This window comes from Mustela nivalis (assembly GCF_964662115.1).
Source record: "Mustela nivalis genome assembly, chromosome: 5".
Classification (NCBI taxonomy): Eukaryota; Metazoa; Chordata; class Mammalia; order Carnivora; family Mustelidae; genus Mustela; species Mustela nivalis.
Window position 1 is genome coordinate 68649412 of NC_139024.1, and position 24248 is coordinate 68673659.

At 38.4% G+C, this 24248-nt stretch overlaps 1 protein-coding gene across 1 annotated transcript in view; it reads right to left on the bottom strand.

The window, feature by feature from the left end:
• The window catches only part of ENPP3 (ectonucleotide pyrophosphatase/phosphodiesterase 3), a 75727-nt gene that overhangs the window by 43258 nt on the left and 8221 nt on the right, over nucleotides 1-24248 (bottom strand). The window contains exons 3-10 of the mRNA XM_082730395.1: nucleotides 22791-22922; nucleotides 20462-20587; nucleotides 18287-18347; nucleotides 13539-13636; nucleotides 5573-5652; nucleotides 2044-2163; nucleotides 1418-1527; nucleotides 95-160 (exon numbers count right to left, since the gene is read on the bottom strand). Coding sequence (XP_082586521.1) covers nucleotides 95-160; nucleotides 1418-1527; nucleotides 2044-2163; nucleotides 5573-5652; nucleotides 13539-13636; nucleotides 18287-18347; nucleotides 20462-20587; nucleotides 22791-22922 — 793 coding nt within the window. The remainder of the gene's footprint in view (nucleotides 1-94; nucleotides 161-1417; nucleotides 1528-2043; nucleotides 2164-5572; nucleotides 5653-13538; nucleotides 13637-18286; nucleotides 18348-20461; nucleotides 20588-22790; nucleotides 22923-24248) is intronic.

Genomic DNA, 24248 nt, shown 5'->3' on the forward strand with positions numbered 1-24248 from the left:
TTTCTTTCAGAAATGGTCATTTGCAGTAAAGAAATAATTTCATATTATACCCATGAATATCTCAATAGGACAGTACTCTGATACTAGATAATACCTTTTAGCTTTGGGCAGGTCCAGCCATTTTAACAAGGTAAAGATCCTTTCTTCATATGGGATACTTCTGAAGAGGAAAAAATAATTTTCAAAAATTAATCAAATTAGGAATAATTCCATTATATTCCTACTCAGGAAGACAGGTTGATATTTTTAGATATCCATTTTGTGTTCAAAATACTGAAGGGGACTCAGTATTACTCAAAGGGATGCCTGTTTTCAATAATTATATAGAGATATATTTGTCTCAATATAAATTAAATGTATATTATTCTCTTTCCTCTTTCCTTCTTATCCTTCCTTCCTGCAGTTTTCCAACTAAAAAGACCATTAATTATTATCCATTCATCTGATTTATTTTTATTTACTTCATTCATTTATACATTTATGTTACATTGAGCATCTACTGTCACACACTATTAGTTCAATTTCAACAAAATTTATTAGTGGGTAAACCAAAGATGCTTTCCTTTCTAGAGATGACATTCTAGTGAAGACAAACATTCTAGTGAAGACAAAAATAGATCTGATACACAAATAAATTATATAGTGTATCACAAGGTGACAAGTGTTATGTAGAAAAGAAAACACTATAGCACAGTAAGGGCACTACAAAACTAGGGTGGGGATGGTTTGGAGTTTGAAATCTTTGTTTGATCAGACCAAGACAATACTGGGAAAGTAATTTTTGTTCAACAGCCTGAAAGCAGTGAGGGAACAGGCTGTACAGATACATGGAGTGAATTATCTCAGGCAGAGGGAACAATCAGCACAAAGGCCCTAAGTAGAGCAAGCCAGGTGTGTCAAGGCCCACCCAGGAGGTCAGAACCTGGTAGTGGGAGAGGAAGTCTGAGACACAGGGGGTTGGTTCGGGTCATACCAATAGGGCGCTGCAGGTTTCTACTGTGAATGGGACAGGCAGCCATGGAAATTTTTGGTGCAAAGAAGTGTCCTAAGTGGACATGTTTTTTTTTAAGTTACCATGCTGGTTGGTGGATTAAGAGTAGATGATAGGAGACAAAAATAGAAGCAGGGAAATGTGCAAAGAGGCAAGTGCAGTAATATAGGCAAAAAGACAATGGTAGCTCCAACCACAGCAGTAATGCTGGAAATAATAGAAAGTTCTCAGACTGCATATATTTTGAATTATAGCCCCAAGCATTTACTGACAGACCAGATGAGGGTTGTAAGAGAGAGGAATCAATGATGACTTCAAGATTTTTGACCCAAACAACTAGAAAAATAGAATTACTATCAAGCTTAAGACCAAAAATGTCCTAATCATGGCTGCGTAGGTGGATCATCTCTGCAAACACTTCACTACCTGTTGTATATCTTATATATGGAAGGAAAGGACCCATTGACAGCCACGTCTGATCCAGGCCAAAAGAAGCTACCAGCTTTTAAACCTTGATACATTGCTGTCAGCCAGATCTATAAGAAGAAAAAATTTAAGGTAAGTGAAGAGAATAATTAGTGTAGAACTGGTAGGAATGGTGCCATTTTTTTTTAAATTAAACAGTATTGACAGTTGCAAAATTTAATTACCCAGGGATCTACCTCAAAAATCAAAAACATATTAAGGCAGTAAGAAAGATCTTTTTTTTCCCCAAATTGGTGAAATTGTACAGTTCCTCCTTCCCTTTTAAAGATCATAAAACAGAATCGGGGCGGGGGCATTAACAGAAAATCCTTAGAGAAGTTTTTACATTGATATGTAGAATCTTCATGATTCAATGAATCTTGGATTCCCAAGTTTCAAAAGAAGGCAAGTTAGGTGAGCAATCATACATATTTAGAAGATTTCAATTATAAGTGGTGAAACACCTTCCCACCACCCTCCACCCTTAGAAATTAGAAAGATAATGCAAAAGTGGAGAGGGAAGTGTGATCCACTGTCACACTGAAGAATGGAGATTATTTTGGAGTCACATGTAGAAAGCTACATACTGGTTGTCCTTGCCACCAAGCGGGATTATTTTTCTCCTTTGATGAAAGTGAAAAATTCAAGTTGAGGTTTACATCGTACATGTTATTGTCGATGATGCCATGGGATTCTGGATATAATCCCTAAAATGATCATTTCAAAAACGATTTAGAATAAAATGATGTGCCAATAAAACACAGTTAAATTGAAATAGCGTAAGATCTATAACTCAGGTCTTGGAAAGATGTCATATACCTTTCAAAATAAAACCTCTGGGTCTGAACCCAAATACCAAATATATATATGTGTGTTTGTGTGTGTGTGTATGTACATACATAGGTATTGGTGTTAGTGTAGGTGTAGGTGTAAGTATAAGTATTTATACACATGTGTAGCTATTCTGGCTCTACCATAGTCTAGAGCAGAAAATGAATGACATTAGGCAGATGGCTTGTGCTGATGATGTTAATACAACTGTTATGTGATTAATTACTGTATATGAAAGTTTCCTGCATTATAATAATGATCAGCCACTGGTTATATTGGCAAAAATAGCCAGAAATGTACTACTTGGAAGCTTTTAAGTATCAAGTATCTTGGGTAAGGGGGTTAAATGTGTTACCAGCTCTTTAGAATGGACCCTGCCTAGTCTCTAACCGTCTTCCTTTCCACCCATCAATCAATCCAGTAATTCTTACAATACGATCACACATATTTCTTTATTCTATACATTTCACTGAATGCCTATGATAGCTCATGCATTTATAACCACTTTTAGGTAGATTAATTTAGAGATATTCCTTCAGAACACAGAATACATATATACAGTAAGTTATTAGCACTTATGTATAACCCTTTATATATACATATTATATGTGTGTTTATATATAATATATGTATATTTATGTATGTGTCCATAGGTACATTCAATCCTTTTTTTATTGAAACATAGTTGACCTACTATGTAATAGCAGTTTCGGGTGTAGAACATAGTGACTTGACAATTCTATCCAGGTGTACAACATAGTGATCTGACAATTCTATACATTACACTATGTCTACCATGGTAACTGTAGTTGCCATCTGTCACCGTACATTATGATCTTATTGTTCACTATACTCCTCATGCTTATTCTTCATCCCTGTGACTTATAACTGGAAGCTTGTATCTCTAAATCCCCCTCACTTATTTTATTAATCCCCCCAACTCCCTCCCTTCTGGCAACCACCACTTTGTACTCTGTTATTTCTTTTTTTTTTTTAAGATTTTTATTTATTTATTTGAGAGAGAGACAGTGAGAGAGAACATGAGCGATGAGAAGGTCAGAGGGAGAAGCAGACTCCTCATGATGCTGGGAGCCCGATGCGGGACTCGATCCAAGGACTCCAGGATCATGACCTGAGCCGAAGGCAGTCGTCCAACCAACTGAGCCACCCAGGCGCCCCTGTACTCTGTTATTTCTGATCTTGTTTCTGTTATTTTGGCTTTTGCTTGTTAGTTGTTCATTTGTTTTGGTTTTTAGACTCCCCGTATAAGTAAAATCATAGCGTATTTGTCTTTCTCTGTCTGACTTATTTCACTTGGCATAATACCCTGTAGGTTTATCCACGTTGTCACAAATGGCAAAATATCATTATTTTTTATAGATGAGTAATAGTCCCCATATACCATACACAGTGCAATATTACTCACCCACCAAAAAAAGAAACCTTGCCATTTGCAACAGACACTTAAATACTTCTGTAACTTGGCTATTGTTGTAAATAATACTGCAACAAACATAGGAGTGTATGTCTTTTCACTTTAGTGCTTTCATTTTCTTTGTTTCTTTCTTTCCAGATCATATGGTATTTCTATTTTTAATTGTTTGCAGAAACTCCATATCATTTTCCACAGTGACTGCACCTATTTACATTCCTACCAAGAGTGAATGAAGTTTCCTTGTCCTCCACGCACTCGCTGACATTTGTTATTTCTTGTCATTTTGATACTAGCCATCCTGGCAGGCATACGGTAGTATCTCATTTTTTTTTTTAAGATTTTATTTATTTATTTGACAGAGATCACAAGCAGGCAGAGAGGCAGTCAGAGAGAGAGGAGGAAGCAGGCCCCCCGCTGAGCAGAGAGCCCCATGCGGGGCTCGACCCCAGGACTCCGAGATCATGACCTGAGCCGAAGGCAGCGGCTTAACCCACTGAGCCACCCAGGCACCCCTCTCATTTGGTTTTTATTGCATTTCCTTGTTGTCTCTAGTAATTACGTTCTACAATGTTGCTGCAAACACTGAATTAGTGAATACTGAACCACTACCCTTAGAGAAAATTTAAGGATAGGTTCCTGCAAGCTTCTAGTCATAAGACTTTTGCCTGCTGACCAATACATAGTCTTGTTTTTGTTTAAAGATACCTTATGTACCCTAGGTTATTGGTTCGCTATAACTCAGGCCTAAATGAAACTTATCTAACACACATGTATCTTCTCTATGAGGCACATCACAGCCATTTTGCTTTTAGGAACACCAGACAGTGCTTCAGCACTACGTTGGAGGGCTATTTTAAGCAGCAATTTAAAAATCAACAAAAAGCACAAACATGTAAAAACTGACACTAAACAGGCAGTAGACTGTGGAAACAACACTAGTTTACTGTTCTGAGAGTTACCGTATGAAAGACAGAGTGTTGCCTTGGTAGACCTCAGGGGGGAGTATGTGAGCTATGAAATTTGAGTATTTAGGAAAATCTACAAGTATATGTATGTATATATGCACACATGTGTATAAATGTTTGTGTATGTATATACACACACAAACATGTGAATAAATTACATATTACTTAAGAGTTAAAATTTAAATATTATACTGTTCCACAGCAATTAAAGTGTAAGTGCAAAGCAATAAATAAAAAGTAATAAAGTAATAAAGACACAAATATCTTTGTGTCTGGAAGTAATACAAACATAATATCCTTTGGCCTTCGGTAATAAAGGTTGAGGTGAAGGACTCTTTAAGATGTGTTCTAGATCTATAAAAGTTATATAATTTTCTTTTGAGTTCATTTTGATCATTTCACTTATTTTTTTATCATACCTGAGAACTCACTCGCTTCACCTGCTTTATCTAAAGAGATCTAGCCAGCATGAATTTATTTGAAACAGAAGGCTTTGTCAAGTTAAATACAATGAAAAGATTAGGAAAAAAAGAAATTTCCTACATCAAAGTGGCTGTCCCCACACATACCTACATTTCCCAGCAGACCTTCAGATAAATAGAGGCAAATCCAAACATCAAAAGGAGAATGGTATTTCTCATCTCTGAGAAGCTATCCTAGCTAGTCACACAGGTGAATTAGCCTATTGCTGGGACATTCAGTCATACTTCACACCTCAGTGCACTGGACTGGCCTTGCAATGAGACGCTACCTCCTAGCCTGAATGAAGCCATGAACTTGTGAAACATGTAGCATGGGGATCAGCCACTTCCTACCTCAGTGGGTCTGTGGTGACCAGTTGCCTGTTTATGGGCTATCTGACTTGCCACTGGGCCGAGCACTTACCGTGACAATCGTGTAATGATTTGGGAAGGTTTTGGTTGGATAGACAGCTCTCATGTATTTTGAATGAATTCCACATGTTTCTGCAACAAAGCACAACAAGAGATTAAGAAGTTGCCATGCTCACAAAACCCTATTTGTAGTAGCTGTGGTGGCAGCAGTTCTCCGGACCCAGGAAGCCCACAGCCCCAAAGGTGAGAACCTAGGCTTCTTGGTGGGAGACAGAGGGGACCTTGGCCCCCATCAACAATGAGGACCCCCCACCACCATATTGGACTGACTCTAACTCAAAAAACCCCCAGAGCTACCAGCTGGGTTGAGGAAAGGGATCCATCATATTGTTCAAAAGCACCACCTCCCTCCCCTAAATCAGGCTGAGAAGGAACCACCCAGCTCTTACCTCTGCCTGGTTGTTTTTCTTTCCCATCCCAGGTTATTTTTCGCCTACTCTCTAGCCCCTACCTCTGAAGCCATTTTATAAACTATCATGTGCCACCTGAGACTCCAGTAAAAACAAAAACAGGCTTTCCCCATGGGGTGGGGGGTAGAATTATTTTTTTCCTCAGAAGGTTATTTTTATAAATAAAAACTTAAACATAAAATTTTCCAGAGAAATAAAAAACTAAGAGTGGATTAATCCACTAAGAGTGGATTAAAGATGGAAAGAGGTCGAATTCTGATGTCTACAATTCCTCCATCCCAAGGAATGTCAGTTTTTAGTAGAGAAGTGAGTCAAACAAAGGGTTTACATTTTTCTGTAAAGACCTGATAATAGATATATTGGGCTTTGCAAATCCATATGGTCTGTTGAGGCCCAAAAGCATCCACAGGCACTATGTGAACAAATGAGCATGGCTGTCCTCCAATAAAAATTAATGGATGTTGAAATTTGAATTTCACATAATTTGTACTGTCACAAAGTATTCTCTTCTTTTTCCCCCAACCATTTAAGAATGTAAAACAATTCTTACCATTTAATAGACCACACAGAAACAGAGTGGGCCACATTTTGACCACGGGCCACAGCTTGCTGACCCCTCAGCTAAGCGTACCCTAAATTATATACTACCACCAGCTTTGTTTTTCCTGCTCCCCTCCTTCTGAACCAGATCATTCGGATGAGAATTTCTAGATCACATTTGCATCTCAGCTAATGGTTCTTAAATGACAATATCCAATAAGACAAAAGTCAACACAACTATCCAGGCAACTGAGAAGGATTTGACTTGTATCAAGAGCATAAGCCCATGTCATGCAGTAACATTTACCAAATGAGCTAACTTTACTACTCATTATTTTTACTACAGTTTCCATCGGATCACTACAGTTTCCTGTGATCTGTTTTCCACAAAGCATGGCGTCAATATTGCTTCAAATGTTCTGTTGTTTTTGGTCTGTGCAATGACCCTGCTGAAGAAGGTCAGAACCATTACAACATTGCTGTTCCCTCTGCAACAGTGACTTGCGAAAAATTTCCCATACCCAAATCCTGTCAGCTCAAATTCTACAAGAAAGCTTCACCATTATTGATTCTATATAGGTGAAAAAATAAAGCAAAAATGATTACTGTAAAGCAAGTTACAAACTTAGCAGCTGGAAATAATGAATGTTTGCTCAAATAGCCTTGGAGTTGTTCCGATATGCAGTGTTCCCAATATGGAAATTTCATATCAGGATGACCTCCTTCAGAACCTCCTTGGGCTACATATCAAGTCTACTAAATAGGACTCTGGTAGGAATGGAAGGGTAAGAGGAAGGTGAAGAAAAGGGAGCTCAATCAATCTACATTTGTGGTTAAGCATCCCAAGTGGTTCTGATGTACCTAAGTTTGAGGTATGCCTTGCAATTTGATTCCTAAGTTTAATTAAAGATTAGAATAATCTTTTTCTTCTTTTTTTAGTCAATACTACCTACAAATAAATCTCGACCTCAGAGAAAGGTACGTGTATTATTGTTAGGAAGTCATATGGTTTAAGAAAATAAAATGAGACCCAATTGATTATACAATGAAAAGAATTTAAGTAGGGGAAAAAACATACAAAATAAACAGAAATACAAAGTCAGTTTCTGTTTTTATTTCCTTCAAACATGGGTAACGTAATTAAACCCTTACATGCCTAAAGGCACGGAGTATAAAATAAAATATAAACTAAGCTACTGGTAATGGAAGGACATGACACCTCCCTCTTGAGAATGTCCCAAATAGGCCACACCTGCTGACTATCCATGACTCAGACTACCATTTGGATCACTGGACTTTGAACCAGAGCTGCTGTAGAACAGCTCACAGAAAGCAAAATCTTCAACTGTTTCTTCTAGAACTTAACAATCTAAATTAAAGCTAAAAGAGTAATTCTGGAAGGGCACACAATAAACCAATAATAGTCGCTTCTTTAGAGATAAGCTAGAAATCAGGAAAGAGTTTTATTGTTTGTTGGGTGGTTGTTGTTTTTCTATTATATATGTATTTTTCCCTACTATATACATTTTAATATTGTTTTTTAAAGTTTATCATTTGTATAATTTGTTCCTTAAAAAAACTTTTTAAAAAGGATGTACCAACCAAAAAAATCTGAAAATATAAATGGAATAAACACATACCCCCAGTAACTATAAACTGTAAGGAGCAGAAAACTTAAATGGATGAGTAGGGTAACAGCTGACAGATGTAGCAAAAGCAATACTAGGATGGAAGTGTATAGCAACGAACACCTATGTTAAAAAAGAACTTTTAAATAAACAACCCCAAGGGACTAGGAAAAGAACAAAAGGAACCCAAGGTCAGCAGAAGGAAGGAGACAATAAAGATTACAGCAGACATAAATAAAATAAAGAATAGAAAAATAATTTTAAAAATTTCAAAAACTAAACTTGGTTTTTTGAAAAGATAAAATTAATAAACCTTTAGCTAGACTACACCTTTCAAAAGAAAAAAGCCTAAGATTAGAACACTTCGCTGCTGAATTCCATCAAACATTTAAAGAAGAATTAATTTCAATCATTCTTAAACTCTTCCAAAACATTAAAAAAAAAATACCCAAACTCATTTTACGAGGACGGTGTTACCCTGATTCAAAGCCAGACAAAGACACCATAAGGAAAGGAAACTACAGGAAAATACGCTTGAGGAACATAGATGCAAAAATCTTAATGTGATATATCACATTAATATAATACAGCATAAAAATCACATGATCATATCTCAACAGATGCAGAAAAAACATTTGATAAAATTCGATACCCTTTCATGATAAAAACTCTCAACAAACTAGAAATGGAGGGATAATAAAGGCCATCTCTGGAAAGCCCACAGCTAACATCATACTCCACAATGAAAAACCAAGCTTTTCCAGTAAGATACTGGAGCCTTTCATATACCACAAACAATAACTAACTCAAAATGAGCTAAAGACTCAAATATAAGGCCTGAAACTGTTAAAGTCTTAGAACAAAAGAGGAGGAAAGATTCATGACATTGTTTTAGTAATAATTTCATGAATATGATACCAAGAGCACAAACAACAAAAGCAAAAATAGACTAGCAGGACTATATCAAACTAAAAAGCTTTTGTGCAACAGGGAAAACCATCAACAGAAACAACATATGGAATGGAAGAAAATATTTACAAATTGTGTATCTGATAAGGAATTGATTCCTAAAATATATAATGAATACTTACAACTCTAGAAAAAAAAAAATAACCCACTTAAAAATGCACTAAGGATTTGAATAAACATTTCTCTGAAGAAGACCTATAAATGACCAATACATAAGGAAAACATGATCAGGGATGCCTAGGTGGCTCAGTTGGTTAAGCATCTGCTTTCATCTCAGGCCACGATCCTAGGTTCCTGGATGAGTCCCGCATTAGGCTCCTTGCACAGCAGGGAGCTTGCTTCTCCCTCTGCCTGCCGCTCACCCTGCTTGTGCACACTGTCTCTTTTTCTTTTGACAAATAAATAAAATATTTTTTAAAAAAGAGGTACAATGTCACTAAACATCATGAAAATGCAAATCAAAACCACAATGAGTTATCACTGCACACCTGTTAGGATGGCTATTATCAGAAACACAAAAGACGAATGTTGGCAAGGGCATGGAGAAGGTGCAATTTTAAACTTTTTATGTCACCATAGAGTACATCATCAGTTTTTGATGTAGTGTTCCATTATTCATTGTTTGTGTATAATACCCAGTGTTCCATGCAAACATGCCCTCCTTAATACCTATCATTGCCCTAACCCATCCTTCAACCCCCTCCCCTCTAAAACCCCCAGTCTCTTTCCCAGAGTTCATAGTCTGTCATAGTTCATGTCCCCCTCTGATTTGTCCCCTTCATTTTTCCCTTCCTTCTCCAAATGTCTCCATGCCATTTCTCATGTTCCACAAATAGGTGAAACCATGTAATAATTGACTTTCTCTGCTTAACTTATTTCACTTAGCATAATCTCCTCCAATCCCATGCATGATGATGCAAAAGCTGGGTATTCATCCTTTCTGATGGCTGAGTAATATATGGACCACATCTTCTTTATCCATTCCTTTGTTGAAGGGCACCTCTGATCTTTCCACACTTTGGCTATTGTGGGCATTGCTGCTATGAACACTGGGATGCATATGGACCTTCTTTTCACTACATCTGTATCTTTGGGATAAATACCCCAAAAATGCAATTGCTGGGTCAGAGGGTAGCTCTATTTTTAATTTTTTGAGGAATCTCCACACTGTTTTCCGAAGTAGCCTCACCAACTGGCATTCCCACCAACAGCGTAGGAAGGTTCCCCTTTCTCCACATCCTCTCCAACATTCGTTGTTTCTTGCCTTGTCAATTTTTGCCTTTCTAACTGGTGTAAGGTGGTATCTCAATGTAGTTTTGATTTGAAATTCCCTGGTGGCTAGAGATGATGAACATTTTTTCATGTGTCCGTTAGACATTTGCAGGTCTTCTTTGGAGAAGTGTCTGTTCATATCTTCTGCCCATTTTTTGACTTGTTATTTGTTTTTTGGGTGTTAAGTTCGAGAAGTTCTTTATAGAACTTGGATATCGGCCCCTTGTCTGTAGTGCCATTTGCAAATATCTTCACCCATTCTGTGGGTTGCCTGTTTGTTTTATTGACTGTTTCCTTTGCTGTGCAGAAGTTTTTTTATTTTGATGAAGTCCCAAAAGTTCACTTTTGCCTTTGTTTCCTTTGCCTTTGGAGATGTGTTTTGAAAGAAGTTGCTGTGGCCAATGTCAAAGAGGCTACTGCCTACGTTCTCTAGGATTTTGATGGATTCTTGTCTCACATTGAGGTCTTTCATCCATTTAGAGTTTATCTTTGTGTATGATGTAAGCAAATGGTTAAGTTCAACCTCTGTATGCTGATGATGAGACTACAAAATAATATAGCCACTGTAGAAAACAGTATGAAGGTTTCTCAAATCATTAAAAATACAACTACACTATGATCCAGCAATCCTACTTCCAGATGTTTATCCAAAAGAACTGAGATCAAGATCTTGAAGAGCTATTAATACTCTCATGTTCAACATAACAGCATTCACAATAGCCAAGATGTAGAAACAATCCAAATATCCATCGACAGATAAATGCATTTTTAAGTGTAATATATAATAATGCATTTCAGCCTTAAAAAAAGGGAAGGAAATTCTACAAGATACAACCATATAGATGAACCTTGAGGATATTAAAAAAAGACAAATATACATGATTCCACTTACATGAGACATCTAAAAGATTCAAACTCATAGAAGCAAAGAATAGAAGGGTGGTTGCTAGGGTCTGTGGGGAGGAGAAAGTGGTGAGTTGCTTATCAATAGGTATAAAATTTCATTTACATGAGTGAATAAATTCTAGAGATCTGCTATAAAACACTGGGCCTATAGATAACAATATTGCATTCTATATTTAAAAGTCTATTAAGTGGCTAGGTCTCATGTTAAGTGTTTTTACCAAAATAAATTTAAAAAGAAGAGGAGGAGGGGTCAGACAGATAATGGCATCTGGAGAATTTGTTCTGTCATTCATGAATTTTAAACTTGGTAACTTGGTAACTCTAATCTTTAAAACTCAGCAAATGTTACCTGCTAAATACACCTGTTCTACTAGTCTTAGTCTATCCCTAGTTTCTCACCCAACTTTCAGGAAACCTGACTTAAGCCAAATCACCTCTCTTCTACTTGACAGTTTCCTGTTCTTGGGCCTCATTCCTTTTTTTTCCTGCTCCCACCCACACAAACAAGACAATGACCTTACCTGCTCACTGGAATTGAGTCTGAGTCCTTTTAACCATCACAAATCTGACTCATGGTGCTGTGTGGTATTAGCTCATGTCAGTTTCCATGACCACTGTCACTGTCACCCAACCCAGGGGGCTTGATGGGTTACTGGAGATGGAGTACTAGAAGGTTCAAAGTGATGCCTGTTGTCACATACCTCACCTCAAGCCTACCATTTGCAGGAGGTACTAATCCTAAGTCTTATCACATCTACTCTCAATGAGGCCTCCTGAAAGCTAACAGCCCATTTTGCCTTGGTAGGCCCAGTTAGTGATGTCTACACATTGAAAGGATCAAAATCTTGTCTGCATGACTTAAAAAATACATATTAAACCTTAAAAGGGAACACTCTCTATGGCCCAATATTTCACTGGTGTCACTTCCAACTCCGAGTGGGATGAGCAAATCAAGTAATTCTACTTCAAAAGGGGTTCGGCTAAATTCTCTTTGGATACAGAATTTGATATCCAGCTCATCAATGAAAATGCAGATAAGGAAATAAAAAGTGTGGGAAATATTAATTAACTTTCTGGGCCAAAGGAACTCAGCGTTTCAATGGCAAGCACTGAATTTGGAACCAGTTCTGTCAGAATCCCAAACTCTCCATGTTCTTGCTAAGGCTCTATCTCAGAGAGTGGAGAAAAGCTGAAGCAACAAAGCACCTTGTGTTAGAGGGGGAAGCAGTCCAAAATGGGGTTTCAGAGCTGGAATAAACAGTAGAAATCGTTAGCACTAACCCTCTCATTTTACAAGTGAGGATACTGAGACCCAGACAAGGGAATGGACTTACTCAGGCTCAAATAGTTATTTTTAATAATTTGTAGAAAAACAAAAAGAGACACCAGTAAAATTGTGATAAACTTTGAGACTCTTGGAAGCAAAAGAGGGCCTGGCAGAAGGGGGACAAAAGAAAGAATGGGTAGGGAAGCCTATAGACCCAGGAGCCAGCCCTCTGGCCCTAACTGATTCTTCTTAGCTCTGTGTCCTTAGGTACTTGATTTCTCTTTATTAATAACCTTATAACATCATATGAGGACCAACTTTCCTGAATAGAAGTGTAACATCCTGCTTAAGATGACAATAAGACCAATAATCATAATAGTACCTTAAAGACATTCAGTGTGTACTACATTTATGTTCTCACAGTAGTCCCAACAGGTAGGAAGTGGCCATTTTACAACTCAAGAGAATGGGCACCAGTAGGTGAGATAAGCTTGCCCATGCTCTCACAGCTCATAAGCAGTGGAGCCAGTTTCCAGGCAGTTTACTTCTGGAATCAGACATAGATACTGGACCTTTTGCCTTCTGGAACACTGGTACGTGCTGGCTCTGTTCTGCACTCAGGCTCCTTCAGGATCCTGTCCTTGCTGGTCATGTTGCTAAGACCCAGGACCCAAGTCTGACAAACACCGCTTGCGAGACAGTGTATGTGAACAGATTTCCATAGGATGGAACTTACATTCAAATACAAAACAAATCACAATAAACAAAAAGGTGAATGGGTTACAAAAAAAGGAGGAGCCTAGAAGTATGAAAATCGTTACTGTGAGTGGTAAATTCCTCAGGATCTTCAGAGGAGCTGGGAGAAGCCAAATGACTAATAAGGAAGGTCAGGAAGGAAGGTACCCATCTACAAATTGGCTAACTATTGTCCTTACCCTTGTGTGCCTATGGTTGTGGAAGACTTACTCAGTTTATTGATATTAGGTATGAGGGTGTGCCATGTCTGCAAATATTCAGCTCTAAATCCATCCATGGAAAACAAAATAACTGGTGGTAGTTCAAATCTGAAAATGGAAAACAAAATATTAGTCTATTATTTTGATTGTAAAAAAAAAAATAAAGACACTTTGCTTTACTACTTACAATTCTCTAAATTAGAAAATGCTTAGAAAGTACGGTAAGAAAACAATCCTGGGTTATTTTTTTTTTTCTTTTTAAAAATTGTTATCTCTTGGGGCACCCGCATGGCTCAGTTGGTTAAGTGGCTGCCTTCAGCTGAGATCCCCCAGAGTCCCAGGATTAAGCCCCACATGGGGATCCCCTGCTCAACGGAAAAGTTTGCTTCTCCCTCTGACCCCCACTCTCATTTCGTGCTCTCGCACTCTCTCTCAAATAAATCTTTAAAAACAATTTAGAAATAAAAATTGTTACCTCCCTTAAGCATCAGTTCTTCCAGTGTGTAAGGAACCTCTAATTAGCTGCTAGTAATGACAGCAGGTCAGTAATCCCTTAGCTTCAGTCTTTAGCATCTATTGAATCCTAAGCAGTTACTTGAACTCTCATTAATGCTGTCCTGACCCACTCACCTAATACTTAGGAATCACTACCACAGAACATTAGTATCATTGCGTTACCTCAAATACATTTGGTATTTTACAGTGGTAAGTATACATGGAGCTTATTAATTGCAATTTTTCAACAGAGGTCAATATCATGCGAGCAGAACATTAATAAAACATGCCCAGAGATGGGGCTGTTAACCTCAGACCTTACACGGACTTGAGTTTGCTAAGAGTCAAGAGTTATGACTACTGAATTCAAGGCTCAAACTCAAAATCTGTTGAGGTTCTAATTCTATTGTATTTCGGATATAAGTATGTTATGAAATTTAGGAACTCTACAGCTTATGAGGTTATTATTTTAAAGTGCTATGCTTTTGATTCTCTATCTAATATTCCACTAGATTAGTATTAACATCAAAAGCATTACAATCTTTTTTTTAATATCCATATTTAAGCTAAAGTGATGGAAGGTTAGCTCTTAGGATATAGCCAGAGGTTGTCTTTTCTTCGTTTAATTTTTTTTCACTTTTAAAATTTTACTTGTATATAATTTATATACAGACACACCCACACACACATTTCACAGATGTATAGTTTGATAAATGTTTCCTAATTTCCTAACTGAACTCCACTGTGAACTTTATCACCCAAATCAAGAAACAGAATACCAGCACCCTAGAATCCTCTCCTCGGGCTCCTTCCCACTTAACAGCTTCTGCAAACCACACCCCCACCAGAACCTTGACCTCAAACAAATAGATTTATATTTACATGCCAGGATACAGGATGTATCCTGTACATGCATGGATGCCAGCATGACTGGCTTTTTTTTACTGAACATTATGTTTGAGATTAATTCATACTGTTACGTGGAGCTGTAGATCATTCATTCTCATGCCTGTCTTGTATTCCAGTGAATGAATAAACCACAACTTAGTCATCCTACTGTTGCTGGACATTTAGGTAATTTCCACTTTGGAGCTATTAAAAATAGAAGCTATAAACACCAACATTTGTTTTAAATTCCAAATACACTGCATGCAACTGATAATGTGAAGCTCATATTTCACTTTAGATGTGAATTTTAAATTTTTATACAGGGGGGATTGGGTGGTTGGGTGATGGACATTGGTGAGAGTGCTGGGTGTTACGGACCTGTCCCCCTGAAACAAATAAAACATTATATTTTAAGTTAATTTAAAATTGTTTAAATTAAAAACAAATTTTTAAACAAAAACACACTTTTCCAAGAAACTTGATTGGAATTGTCCTTAAAAATTCTGACGAAGGGACGCCTGGGTGGCTCAGTTGGTTAAGCAGCTGCCTTCGGCTCAGCTCATGATCCCAGCGTCCTGGGATCGAGTCCCACATCGGGCTCCTTGCTCGGCAGGGAGCCTGCTTCTCCCTCTGCCTCTGCCTGCCATTCTGTCTGCATTCTGTCTGCCTGTGCTTGCTCTCGCCCTCTCTCTCTCTGATAAATAAATAAAATCTTAAAAAAAAAAATTCTGACGAATATCCAATATTATTATGGAGAAAATTCTGAATGCTAATATAAACTATTTCTTTAAAGATTTATTTATTTTAGAGAAAGATTGAAAGAGTGTATGAATAGAGGGAGGGGCAGAGGGAAAGAAAGAGAGACTTCCTGCTGAGCATAGAGCCTGATGTGGGGCTCACCCACTACCCATGAGATTGTGACCTAAACTGAAATCAAGAGTCTGACACTCAACTGACTGAGCTACCTGGAAGCCCCTAATACAAACTATTAATAAGAAAAATAATTTCTATGTTTTTCAAGGTGCTGAGTAAAGCTATAAAAATATCACCCTGGCCATCTAATTCCACATTGTAAGAGAAACTGAGAAGAGTCTGGAGGACAGGTCTATATGGTTTCCCAGAATACACATTTACTGTAGAGTAATTCATTTAACAAATATTTGAGTCAGACATTATACTAGGTATAGAAAATAAAGGCATGAAGGGATTACAGCCCTAACGTAGGGGATGAAATTGAGAAGTAAACAGGAGTGGTTAAGGGTTAGATTTGATTACACAATGCTACTCAACTACATAGGGGATGTCAGATTTGATCTTTGTAAGGTTAAGAACAGACACATGAACTTGGCCCTAAAGAACGAATAGAAATAGTATGAAAAGAGAATAGGACCAATGTGTTAATCAGAAAAAAAAAGTATGCTGTGCAAAAGCCCCTGTGAGAGATATGGTACACACACACAGTAACATTTATGAGTCTCAAAATCACTGGATTAAGAAAAACAACAGAAGGGAACATATGGAATGATTCCATTTATATGAAATTCTAGAACAGGAATCTATGGTGACAGATATTAGTACATGACGCATCTTTCTAGGTGATGAAAATATTCCTTATCTTGAAAATATTCCTTATCTTGGAAAATATTCCTTTATCTCTGGGTTATATGGGTTTCTGGATTTCCAAATCTTATTATACTGTAAACATAAATGTGACCCTTTCAATATATACAGATTATATCTCAAAACAAAATGGAAAATTAAGATTGTTTTAACTACAATATATAGAAAACTCATCAAGCAGTTCAAGCAGTGCAGGGGTGCCTGGGTGGGTCAGTGGGTTGGTTAAGCCTGTCTTTGGCTCAGGTCATGATCTCAGGGTCCTGGGATTGAGTCCCGCATCAGGCTCTCTGCTCAGTGGGGAACCTGCTTTCCTCCTCTCTCTGCCTGCCTCTCTGTCTACTTGTGATCTCTCTCCCTCTGTGACACAGCAGAGAGCCCGACGTGGGGCTCGATCCCAGGACCCTGGAATCATGACCTGAGCTGAAGGCAGAGGCTTAACCCACTGAGCTACCCAGGCGCCCCAATAAATAAAGTCTTTAAAAAAGAAGAATTTCAAATAGTGCATTACAATTTGCATTGGAAATACTTATTTTTCATAAATTCATTAGCATAGAGCTGTTAAAACTTTTATATTCATAAATATGCCATCAAAATAACCTTGCAGCTTAAAAACAAGGTCAGACATCTAAGGGATCAAGATGTTGACTTCTCACATGAAATCTTCTGAACTTGGCTTATGATTTTTACAGCTACTAATACTATTTTTATAGAGGAAGCTCAGAAAATTGACTAGAGCAAATTACTCAAATATCCATTTTATTTTAATTTTTTTGCTCTTCCACCCAGAAGCCACTGAACAGGGCAGCTAGATCTGGGGATTGGGAAACCAAAGTCACATGGTACAAAAACAGACAGTATCCACACACATTCTTTAAATAAAATAATACTATCTAAAAATGACTCCACCAATACTTTCTGTCACCAGATATTCCATTTTTCTTTATCTCACCATCTTCCTTCCCCTCCTTGGGCCAAAAGAATGAAATTGGTAAAGGGCAGAAGGGGCAACTGGACAGGAAATCCACCCTGACTGAGATATGATGTGGGGCATCTTTCCAGAACTGGGAAAAGTCCAGCAGCAGCCATTATAAATATGTGGAGGAGATGTGTGGGAGGGTTGCCTCATGCGCTCCTTACTCATGTACAAGTGATAAAGTCCTTATCCACTTTCCCTTGTGAGGCCTTCAATGGACAAACTTCCCTTTTCCTCAGTGAATATCAATTCAAAGTTCCAGGATGTCAATAGGAAAGATTCTGCATGGAGAATTCAGATCTAAATCCTAATCCTGACCAGAGGACCTTAAGAATGTTAGTATTTAATATTTCACCTATTTTTGTCATTTTTATAAGACATGAATGTAAAAAATTAATTAAAATTGCTTTTGTAAACAATGATGTGAACAAAAGTCCAAGTTTGAAGCCACCAGGAGTCCTACTAGTTGGTTAGGTGTATTGGCTTTTTTGGTTTTGTTTTGTTTTTTAAAGAGTTTATTTATTTATGTGTGAGAGAGAGACAGAGGATGAGAGGGGAGAAAGTCAGAGAGAGAAGCAGACTCCCTGCTGAGCAGGGAGCCCAACATGGGACTCGATCCTGGGACTCTAGGATCCCGACCCGAGTTGAAGGCAGTACTAACCAACTGAGTCACCCAGGTGCCCAAGTGTATTGTTTTAAAATATAAATAAAGTGGAGGAAATGCAGCTGCTTCTCAGCTACATTCCATGTTAAAGGAAGATTAAAAACCCCCATATTCTCACCCTTCTGGGCACTGAGACTGTTGGGCTGTGCCACACTTTTCTTTCACCCATGAGGTTTCTCCTGAAAAACAAAATTGAAATCTTTAGACAGGTGCACCACAGAAAAGAGAAGAGAAACATATGTGCAATGAACTTGATCTTTCCAAACTACTTCAATCTTGTTATTCCAATGACTAAATTCTTCTAGAATGTGTTAAGTGCCATTTCACATGTTGAAAAGATCAGTGTGTCCAGAGATTTGCACAGATTGAATACCAAGAAGGCCATCTTTACCAAGAAAAACAAAGGGGATTCTTTTAGCTGGAAAGAGACAATTAGAAAAAAATGATGTTAATAAATATAGATATACCATCTAAAGAATAGAGAAAAGAAATCATGGCGGGGTTGGGGGGCACAGAAGCAGCCAATGAGAGTAACTGATTTAAACTGGGAAAAATTGAACCAAGAAATTTTTAAGATCTTAACTAAAAAATTTTTACTTCAATGTTTCTGATTATAGAACATTCCAGCTAACCAATGAAGTAGAAATGATCTAGTATAATAAATATCATCACTTGTATCCCTTGATAGATACAGGCAATTATCATCAATGGCTAACGTCCCAGAAAAAGCAACAAGCAGACAAGATGTGTCATACAGAAGTAATAACACCATCTATGGTGTATACTTGCAAAATAAACAAACACATTTCCTTTTAAAAAAAAAAAAAGATTTTATTTATTATTTATTTGACAGAAAGAGATCACAAGTAGGCAGAGAGGCAGGCAGAGAGAGAGGAAGGGAAGCAGACTCCCTGTTAAGCTGAGAGCCTGATGCAGGGCTCAATCCCAGGACCCTGGAATCATGACCTGAGCAAAAGCCAGAGGCTTTAAACCACTGAGCCACCTAGGCACCCCTAAATAGATACACTTCTATTAAATTTCAGCAATGGTATGCAATGAATCCACTGGGAGAATTTACCATATGACTCAAGGATCAGTCTTGATATAAAAAGTTGAAAGAGGGGCGCCTGGGTGGCTCAGTGGGTTAAGCCGCTGCCTTCGGCTCAGGTCATGATCTCAGGGTCCTGGGATCGAGTCCCGCATCGGGCTCTCCGCTCAGCAGGGAGCCTGCTTCTCTCTCTCTCTCTCTCTGCCTGCCTCTCCATCTACTTGTGATTTCTCTCTGTCAAATAAATAAATAAAATTAAAGAAAACAAAAGTTGAAAGAGTTATATATTTGAGGTAGAAAGTGGGAAAACAGAGTGGTCAGAGGCAGTGTGATCAGTGACCTTATAGAATTAAGCAAACAAGAAAGTGCCCTCATGAATTTAGCAGAATTTTTAATGATGCACAATTAAATGTCAAACAATAATTACTTGGAAAAGAAGTTACCATTTCAGGCATCTATTTTTCCTTTTTGATAGCTCTTTTTAGTTGCTTTTCAAATATATTTTGTAATAAAAATTGACTCATCCATTAGTGTAAAATCTATTTTCTACTAAAATGTTATAGTTAATGTTTCTTCTATAACATTTTCTTCCTATTCGAGAAAAATCAGAATTCAACCTAATCTCATTCTTTTGGTCTAGAAATATTAAAAGTATAAGTTACTTACTTTTATTGGTTGTGGCATTATGAAAAAGGGGTTGTTAACTTGAAGCAATTTTGTTGCTGTGTGTTTATGTGCACTTTTTATAAATTTCATTACATGTTCCAAGGGTAATTTAAAAATATATATATCTGCAGTATGTCACTTATAGCTGGAACCAGGAGTTGAATAATCTGTATCCTGATCTTGGCTCTGCATTAACTCTCCAAAGGTCCCCAATCAGTCATTTGATCACTCAGGATACAGTCATCAGAACAGTAACATTGGTTTAACGGACTGCTAGATGGGCCAGATAACCTCTTTCATCAACTCTGCCATCTGTTATCTCAAACCACAGATATTTCTAGCAGCGTTATTATTAGACTGGAGAAGACCTTGCTTTACCAATGAATATGGAATTTTTATCTTTCTCTTCTTTTCTATAGTATCTATGCTATGAGCTCCCTCTCTGTATAGTGAACAAGCCACATTTTTTGCCATAGTAAACATGTTGTCTCCGACTTGATTCAGTTTATGTAGCCTGGGTCAGCCAGCTCTGGGGTCAATGAACACACAGGGGTGAACAGGTCAACCTCCTCTGCTTACCTTGGCAGACACTCTTGTAGTCAGCACAGCAGTCTTTCCTCTGCAGACAGTCATCCGAACAAGAACAGAGGCTGGACTCTAATCTGGTCTCCCCACAACGGAATCTATTGCATGTCCATATTCGAGCTGGAAAAGCACACAATTCAGTTCCCAGCATTTAACTTAAATACTTCAGTATCCAACAGCAAACATAAATTCCATGCATCTATCCCTGGACTGTTGTAAGGTCAAATTCTTGGCTTCTCTGCATGAATAAATGAAAATAGGTAATACAAACAAGGGGGCAATGCATCCCTTGTCTTCATTTGGCATGAGCGGCAGAGAGAAAGGCGGTTTTATAAGCTACAGCCCTGGTCTGGCTGGCAGGTACATCTCTGAGTTTGGAGAGACTCTGAACACTGGCTCTATTCCCACCCAAAAGTAGGAGCTCCCGGTGGAGATGACCCACTAGGGATGGGTGCCACCCAAGAGCAGTTTTGTTTAAGGACAGGCAGCAAGGAAGAGGCAGTGCAACAGAAGTAACAGGAAGAGGGTGAGGTCTGTAAGAAAGTAGGCAGGTCAGGGCACCTCCCAGCTGAGGGTGAGAGAGGGCAAGATGAGTCTCCACCAGGCCTTTGCTGCTCTCCCAGGCTATGTGCTCAGTATGAGATCAGTGTAAATAAACATCAGTGCTAAAAACAGCAAGAGGCTGTCCCATGGCTGTTTCCTAGCACCGTCTGCTGGGAATCAGTGTCTAAAATCAACATCAGGGCGCCTGGGTGGCTCAGCGGGTTAAGCCACTGCCTTCGGCTCAGGTCATGATCTCAGGGTCCTGGGATCGAGTCCTGCATCGGGCTCTCTGCTCAGCAGGGAGCCTGCTTCCTCCTCTCTCTCTCTCTGCCTGCCCCTTTGCCTACTTGTGATCTCTCTGTCAAATAAATAAGTAAAATCTTAAAAAATAAATAAATAAACAAATAAAATCAACATCAGTCCTGGGTTTAGACAAATGCATCAGACCAGTGCCTGCTGTGTGCTTTTGTCTTGTACAGAGTTCTTCGTTGTCCATTATGTATCATTTACTTAGAAAGGATTTGGGGAGATTAAGTAAAGGGGATCTTTTTTAGACTAAGTCATAATAAGGGATCTTATTTATACTAAGTTATCCCTTCCCCCTTGCCCTTTCCAGAAAATATAATGTAAAAAGCTCTACTATTCTCATCTTTATTCTATGAACCACTAGCCAACTCCCTACACACATGCCTTCACTGTTTTCTTAAAAAATTAAACATTGAAAACTCTCTCTTCTACCCAGAGAACAGCGTTTCTCAAGTCGTGTTCTGTGGAGTACTGGCATCAGAATCACCAAGGATCACCAGCTTTCCAAGTAAGCCTTACGCACCCTGAAACCTGAGAACCACTGCCCATGAAACTATTAAGATGATTAGCTTGAGCCATAGTGAAACTGTACTGAGACGTGTACTTCCGGCAACACATATGGAATTTTGTCTCCTGGAGACCATGAGTCCTCAACCTCGGTCAAATCAAGTGTGAACTCTGTTTAGCACTGCAGAAGGGGAAACGATAATCCTGTACACAAGTTATGGGCTGAATAGTGTCCTCTCAAAACGCTGGAGTGCTAGCCCGCACTGCCATGGATGTGACTTTGCCTAGGAAAAGATCTTTGTTGGGGCACCTGAGTAGTTCAGTGGGTTATGCGTCTGCCTTTGGCTCAGGTCATGATCTCAGGGTCCTGGGATCAAGCCCCATATCGGGCTGCCTGCTCAACAGGGAACCTGCTTCTCCCTTTTCCTCTGCTGCTCCCCCTGCTTGTGCTCTACATGTCAAATATATAAATATAATGTTTAAAAAAAAAAAAGATCTTTGTAGATACTCAAGTTCATATGAGGTCATTACAATGGTCCCTATCCAGTGCAACTGGTATTCTTATAAAAAGGGGAAATTTGGACATGTGCGTGCACACACACACACATACACACAGGGGAGACTGTGAAGACACAACAGAACTCTGTGAAGACAAAGGCAAAGTTTGGGGTTATGCTGCCAAAAGTCAATGACTGCCAATGACTTATAACCCACCAGAAGTTAAAAGAAGGGCAAGGAATGGCTCTCCCTCATAGCCCTTAGGAAGAACCAAACCTGATGCAACTTGCATCTCGGATTTCTAATCTCTAGAACTGAGAAAAAGAATTTCTGTTGTTTAAGCCCCCCCAGATTCTGTGTTATAGCAACCCTAGTAAACCAATACACAAGATGTGTGGGGAGCACTTAGACATGCGTTAATGACAGCACAACCAACATGCTAGAGTGAACTTATCCTCAGAATCCATACTTGATTCCACACATGTGTCTTCAAAATCCCAGCAGCAGTCGCCTCTGTGTTTGCATTCCGTATCACACCGGCAGTTCTCCAGTCCTCTGAATGAAGAATCGAAGCATTTCTTCCTGCAACTGCCTGTAGGAGCTGAGGAAATAAGGAAACCAGTGCTTAGAAGTGATCTGAGGGGCACCTGGGTGGCTCAGTCAGTTGACCACCCCACTCTTGATTGTGGCTTAGGTCATGATCTCAGGGTTGTAAGATCAAACTCATGTCAGGCTCTGTGCTCAGAAGGGAGTCTGCTTGAGATTCTCTCCCTTGTCCTCTTCCCCTCCTTCCATGCTCTCTATCAAATAAATAAAATCTTTAAAAAAATATAAAGAAAAAAAAAACAAGTTATCTGATATCTCGGAGCTAGATGGTAGAAGCACACAGAAGATACACCTAGTGCAAACTAGGTCGGACAAATAGACATTTTTTAATTGTGATGTATGATTCATCAGTGCAAAGTGATAAATAGTAGGTGATTTTTCCACAGGACTCTAGAGATTACCCAGACTCAGAACACCAGGCACCATTAGGTGAAGGTAGGAGAGATAGGCAGAGGCTTAATAAAGTGAAACTGACTTAAAGTATGGAGATGGAGCAGCAATGATCCACCCTACCTCTCACTTGATAGAAGGCTTATAATCTGGAAGAATTTAGGAAAAGTAGCTTTCACCACAGAGGCAGACATAGAGAACAGCTAGGATGAGAAAAGATGAACACGTCATACTAAAAAATGTGAACAAATGGTTATCAGACATTTGCGGATAGCAAAACACAATCCAACATGAAAACAAATACCAAAACAAAAAAGAAAACGACTGAAAAGGAAACAATTTAAGGAACAGAAGAGTTAAACACACACACACACACACACACACACACACGCACAGCTAATAGTGAGATCTTCAGAAAAGACAATATTGTATCCATGAAATGAGAAAGTTGTAATTTCAAAAAGAGAACTAATGTTCAGGGTACTCTTCGAAATAAAAACATGAAAGCAGTAATGAAAAATTCAACAGAGGGGTGTGGTAGGCAGAATGATGGTTTCAGAGAAGATTTCACACCCTAATCCCCAAGACTGAATATGCTACATTGTTTCACATGGCAAAGAGTTATTGCAGATACAATCAAGGCTGCTACATAGCTGACCTTTAAAAGGAAGGTAGTACCTAAAAGTGAAAACAGAGAAAATAAAAATGGTATTATTAAAGAAATCATACTATAAAATTTCCCAGAACTGAAAAGTATAATACATCAACATTTCCCAGGCCAAAACTCACACAAAGAGGTCAGAACAATAGGTATAAAGAGATCTTGAAGGTTCCCAGAGAGAGATCATGAGCAATCTACCAAAGATCACAAGTCAGAATTGCATCACATTTCTTGAAAGCAACACTGAAAACCAGAAGATGGGAAAGCAAT